General features: G+C 28.3%; 1 protein-coding gene across 1 annotated transcript; it reads left to right on the top strand.

Moving 5' to 3' along the window:
• Positions 1 to 4116: 4116 nt before the first annotated feature.
• LOC136209319 (protein RGF1 INDUCIBLE TRANSCRIPTION FACTOR 1) lies at positions 4117 to 5508 on the top strand. Its single transcript, XM_066000758.1, has 4 exons — positions 4117 to 4281; positions 4410 to 4676; positions 4763 to 4921; positions 4995 to 5508. Exons 1-4 carry the CDS (start codon positions 4279 to 4281, stop codon positions 5235 to 5237), a joined length of 672 nt encoding a protein of 223 aa, XP_065856830.1. The 5' UTR covers positions 4117 to 4278; the 3' UTR covers positions 5238 to 5508.
• Positions 5509 to 5733: the final 225 nt, after the last annotated feature.

Below are 5733 nucleotides of genomic sequence, written 5' to 3'. Positions count from 1 at the left end.
CGTATAATAAAATGAAAGGAAGAGAGGAAGATGAAACAATAGAAATGAAGGGGGAAGATGAAAGGTTTAAGGTATTTTGGAAAAGTCACTAATAAATAGTCTAGGTATGTAATGTGTTGGATAATTGATCTAAATATCTAAATGGGCCTCCAATTTGTTCCAATTTTGTAATTTTTCGTGTATAAAATGGTAAAAAAAGATGATCAATTTTAGTCTCATATTATTGAAATTTTGAAAAAGCTAGTATGCCTATTATTTAATAGCACATGAGACATTCGAAACAAATTTGTCGATAAATTGAAACAGTTTTACATATATTTTAGGATAAATTTCAAATAAAACCCATGTGGATTCACTAATTTTCAGATAAATGACCGTGGTTTACTTTTTGTCAAAACGAGGATTGAGGTTTCGCACTTTTAATAAAACAATGACTTTTTGGATTAATGTTATTAAAACCATCTTTAACGACCTGAAAATGAAAAATTTCAAGAATTAAAGTTGTTCAACGTCATATTTACTATGAAACTACATTTTAGATTTTCAAAAACCATCTTTTTTGGAACTTTCTCTCTAAACACTAACTTTCTCTCTCTTTACCAAACATCATCTAAATAATCTCAAAATAAAAAAAAAAGTTGAAGAATTAAAGTTGCTTAGAATATTAGTAGCTCTTAAAATATGTCATTTTTGAAGTCGTTAATGGTGATTTTAATAGTATCAATTGCAAAAGTCCTTATTTTATTAAAGTTGAAAACCTCAGTCCTTACTTTGAATGCTCGATTAGCGCGTAAATTTTACTTTTTTATAAAATTTTGGATTGAAAGAATATACATAGATATCTTTTTAGGTATTGTTAATATTCCAAAAAAGTAAATCACAATCCTTTAACTTAAAATTAGTGAAACCACGTGGGTTTTATTTGAAATTTACCTTTTTTTTATTGGTATTTGTAACTATAATAGTAAGACCATCTCCAACCCAATATCAATTTGATGTTGGGAATGAGATTTGATGATGGTTGACTTTCCAATCCATAATCAAACCAAATTCTTATTTTGATGGATACGGTTTTCTCCATCAAATTTGATGTTTTGATGCAACATCAAATAATATTTATTGTTATTTTCTTACTTTTTGTTTACTTTCTTTTAGTATAAATATGTTTATTGTATATTTTCTTATATAATATGATTATTTAAAGAAAATTTTGTGTTTGGAAAGAGGAAATGGGTTGGAGCAAAAATATTGTAGCAACATCAAAACAGAGAGAGAAAATGAAAAAAAATACGGTTTGGTGTAGCAAAAATGATGAAATGAGTTGGAGATGATCTAAGACAGTAAATTGTTTAGACACTTTGGCAGAAAAAAATGTGATTAACGTATATGTAATAGACTTAGTTGTTACCATTTTAATATATTTTTGTAACTGTATTAGTCACACATTAAATACCTTAGTCATAATTTATGTTTGAAATGGCAAATGTGACAGTTAAATAACAGTCAAACTAACATTTTCATTTTTTTTTGTATAACGGATAGCTAAAATTGATCTTGATTGGAAAATGTTACGGTTAAATTTGGAGCATTTTGTACATTATGGCCAAATCTACACTTCATCAAAAACCAATGACATGTCTAGGATTCACTGACAGGGGGTGCTTGTAATGGTCCATCGAGATTTATAGATGTTAAATTAATATTTTTTTATTGTTTTTACGTTAAAAAAAATAAAATTCGTAAACAATTTTCATAGAACTTTTGGCGTTTTCCGTCCACCAATAAATGCTCAAACCCCCCTTAATCCGTCAATGCCAAAAATATTAGGGTTAATGGCTCTATAAAAACAGGGAAAAGTACGAAAAAAATGTATGTAGTTTGTATAATTTGTAAATAGAAGTATGTGATATGTTTTATTTACAAAACAAAATATTACAAATTAATTGTTAAGTTCTGATCACAACCAATAACATTTTTATTTAAAAAAAAAAAGTATACTTACATAGCCTTCAAAACATAGCTTCCTAAATCAAAACTTGTTATTTAAAAAAAAAAAGTATACTTACATAGCCTTCAAAACATAGCTTCCTAAATCAAAACTGTAAATCATGTTGTGTTGTGAACATTTTATTTATTTTTTTACTAATTTTACAGTTTGTGAACTAAATTCTATTTACGTTTACCAGTTGTGTTCGATTTTAGACTCTGTTTTTTTGTCAATATGTAAATATAATTTTAAAAAAATAAAAATACTCTTAACTGTCATCAAAACTTAACAGTGTAATTTCAGATATTTTATTTTATAAAAAAAATAACCAGTAGAATTTTTTTTAATTTTTTTTTACTTTGCTATAATAAAAAAATGTTTATTATGTCTGCATAAAGTCATAATTATCCGTGTAGTGAATTTTTTTCCTTTTTCAGATTATTCAAACAAAAATTACCTCCTATGATTATGGGTAATTTATGATTTACAATCTGGAAAGTTCTCTGACTTAATTGGAGAAGACTGAGGCCCAAGAGTAAACTAGAATCTTGTTTGTCAAACTTCAAAGATTTTTTTTCTTTTTTTCTGTATATTCCTTTTTATTATTATTATTATTTAAATGTTTCGAGAATTCTTCTTTAATTCCTAAAAGTTTAATATATATTTTTTGGTAGAAAACAACATAATTTCTACTTATACAAATAAATATTTCTTCAAGAGAAAAGGGAATTTTCCATCTTTAGGTTTCTTACCTTTTCAATTAGACTGCTAATTTAAGAACTTTTACTAGGAAAAAAAAAAATAATAAATATCCTCCTCATCTTCAGTAATTCAATCAATTCGTGGTACTAACTTCTTGATAATAAGTCCTAATTTATTGGGATAAAAATCAAATCCGATTAAGAATAAAAAAAAAAAGTGTTAGTTTGATTTTAGTGTACATTTTTCATTTCAAGACACTAAATTCGTGATCTTTTAGTTTTTTATCCTATTAAATTCCTTATAACTAGAAAATTCGGTTAATATATTGTTATTTATTTCATATGCGTTTGAAATTAACATTTTTAACAGTTTGAAAACTATCTTTATTATATATGTCATGTGTATGTGGTTATAGAGAAACTATAAAAATCGTACTTCAAACCGTAAAACATATAATTTTAAAGATGAATGAAACAAATGATGCTACGATCACCAAGTTACATTCAAAGCTAAACAAACAATGACTTAATGTTCCAGAAAATAAAAGATAAAAGTTTAATGAATTCATCAACGTTATATTAGGAGTTTAATTAGTTATGACATTATATGAATATTGTAGAAGTATAATGAAATCCTATATCAAAAAGAAGTATAATGAAATGGAAAATAAAAAAATAAAAAGATAAAAAGAAGGGATAAGGTACCAAAATAGGTCTAAGGTTTTTGGAAAAGTATCAATTTAGGTCCAACGTTCAAAATAGCACCAATATAAGCTTAACGTTTACAACATAATATCAATTTAGGCTTAACGTTTACAATATAGCATCAATTTGGCCTGACGTACAAAATAGCACCAATATAGGCTTAACGTTTACAAAATAATACGAATTTAAGCTTAACGTTTTACAAATTATATACAATTTAAGTTAAACTTCACAATTAAATTAACCATATCATATTCAAAATATCCATGACTCCTAAATTCCATGGCTCGTGTAATATATGCAAACTAAAAGTAATTTAAAATTGTGACGTTTAGTTTAAATTGTATATATTTTGTAAAACGTTAAGCTTAAATTCGTATTATTTTGTAAACGTTAAGCCTATATTGGTGCTATTTTGTACGTGAGGCCTAAATTGATGCTATATTATAAACGTTAAGCCTAAATTGATATTATGTTGTAAACGTTAAGCCTATATTGATGCTATTTTGAACGTTGGACCTAAATTAGTACTTTCCCAAAAACCTTAGACCTATTTTGATACCTTATTCCTAAAAAGAAATTTGGATTTTTTTTTTTTTTTTTTTGTTGATAAGTTCCAATTTGATTTAAGAGAGACAGGCAGGCAGGCAAACTATAAAAAAAAAAAAAAAAAAATGGTAAATAGTAGTATATATTTCCAAATAAAAAAGAGAAAGATATACATTCAGCCTCCCGCCGTTGGTAGGCCAGTTGTGTGAGTACTGAAACACTGCTTCCTTCCCCCTAAAACATCTCTCTTCTCCTTTTTCTCTTTTTCTTTTCTCCTCTATTCATGTTCTTAATCTTTTCTCCTCTCCTCTCCTTCCTGCCTTTCACTACTCAGTCATGGTATCAGACTCCAACTCCAACTCTTTGCTCTTCCTTCCTATTTCTTCTCTTTCTTTCAGTTCGTTGGATTCAATTCATTATATTATATGTGATTATGATTATTATTATTATGTTTGAATATTGAGCAGGTAGGATGCAAATTATTCATTAAGAAGAAGAGAGAAGATTGGTTAACCTCGCTGCTGAATTGCAAATTCTTCGATTCCTGTATTATTCATCAACAGTTGAGAAAAAACGAGAAGAATGTATTCTGTATGGACTGCAATCTCGAGTTTTGCAGACATTGCGTAAAGGCTCACTTTCTTCATCCAAAACTTCAGATCTGCAAATATGTTTATCAGGATGTTGTTCGTCTCCAGGATATTCAAAAACATCTGGACTGTTCTAAAATTCAGGTTTCTTTCCGAATCAAATATCTCTATTCCTATTATTCGATTGATGTGAATCGGTTTTAATTAATTGAAATTTTATATCTGAGCAGACATACAAGATCAATGGAGAAAAGGCAGTACACTTGAATCCACGGCCTCAATCTAAGGATTCAAAACCATCGACCAAAGCAAAGTTTGGTGCTTCCTGTGAAGCATGTGGGAGATATCTACAAGATGTGCCTAATCGATTTTGCTCTATAGCCTGCAAGGTTTGAATTAAACGATTTACGTCAATTTGTATTGCGTAATGAATAATTTCTTTTTGATTAACTTTTCTTTCAGGTGTCAGCTGAATCAGTGAAGGCTACAGATGAGCAGAAAGTGATTGATTTCTCAATTGAAGAGTTACAAAAAGATTCATGGGAAGAAAATTTCAATCAAGAAAGACAGTCGAGTGAGAACGAATCGACGCTTTCTTTGACTGATATGTCAGAGGAAACTCAAGGCTGGATGACTACAGCATTGAAGCCGAGGAAACGGCTCCATAAAAGGAAAGGCATTCCTAGAAGGTCTCCCCTCTGTTAATCCAAAAAGAAATTCAATCATATACATATTGTTTTTCAATTTTGGCTTATAGGTTGAATTCATTTAAAAAAACAGACAAAAAAACTAGAAATAATCTTTGAATTGGTTGATTAATGAGTAAAATCATCCCCATTTTGTATAGGAATGCATCAAATTATCCGGAAGTCATCTAATTAAATTTGATTCCTGAGTTGTTTCTTTTAGATGAATGTTGTAGTTATTCAATTCCTATGCGGAAAATTTTAATGGAAATGTTTTTTTGATGTGATTTTTTTTGAAATTCAATATTACATAGATATTGTCTGTTTTGATATAAATCTTATATTTCGACAATGAAATCTATATTACTAATAAGTTTTAAACACTCTCTCATTTTTGTGTGTTTGGCTCGTGTAAATCTTTGTGATGAGTATGGTGGTAGGAGGTGGTGTCACATAGGTGTGTTTTCTTTGGTAGTTGTCAAATTGGGACCCTTTTCTCCTGGTGTTATGGCAAA

Source organism: Euphorbia lathyris, chromosome 10, assembly GCF_963576675.1.
Source record: "Euphorbia lathyris chromosome 10, ddEupLath1.1, whole genome shotgun sequence".
Classification (NCBI taxonomy): Eukaryota; Viridiplantae; Streptophyta; class Magnoliopsida; order Malpighiales; family Euphorbiaceae; genus Euphorbia; species Euphorbia lathyris.
This window is presented reverse-complemented; position numbering and strand designations above follow the sequence as displayed.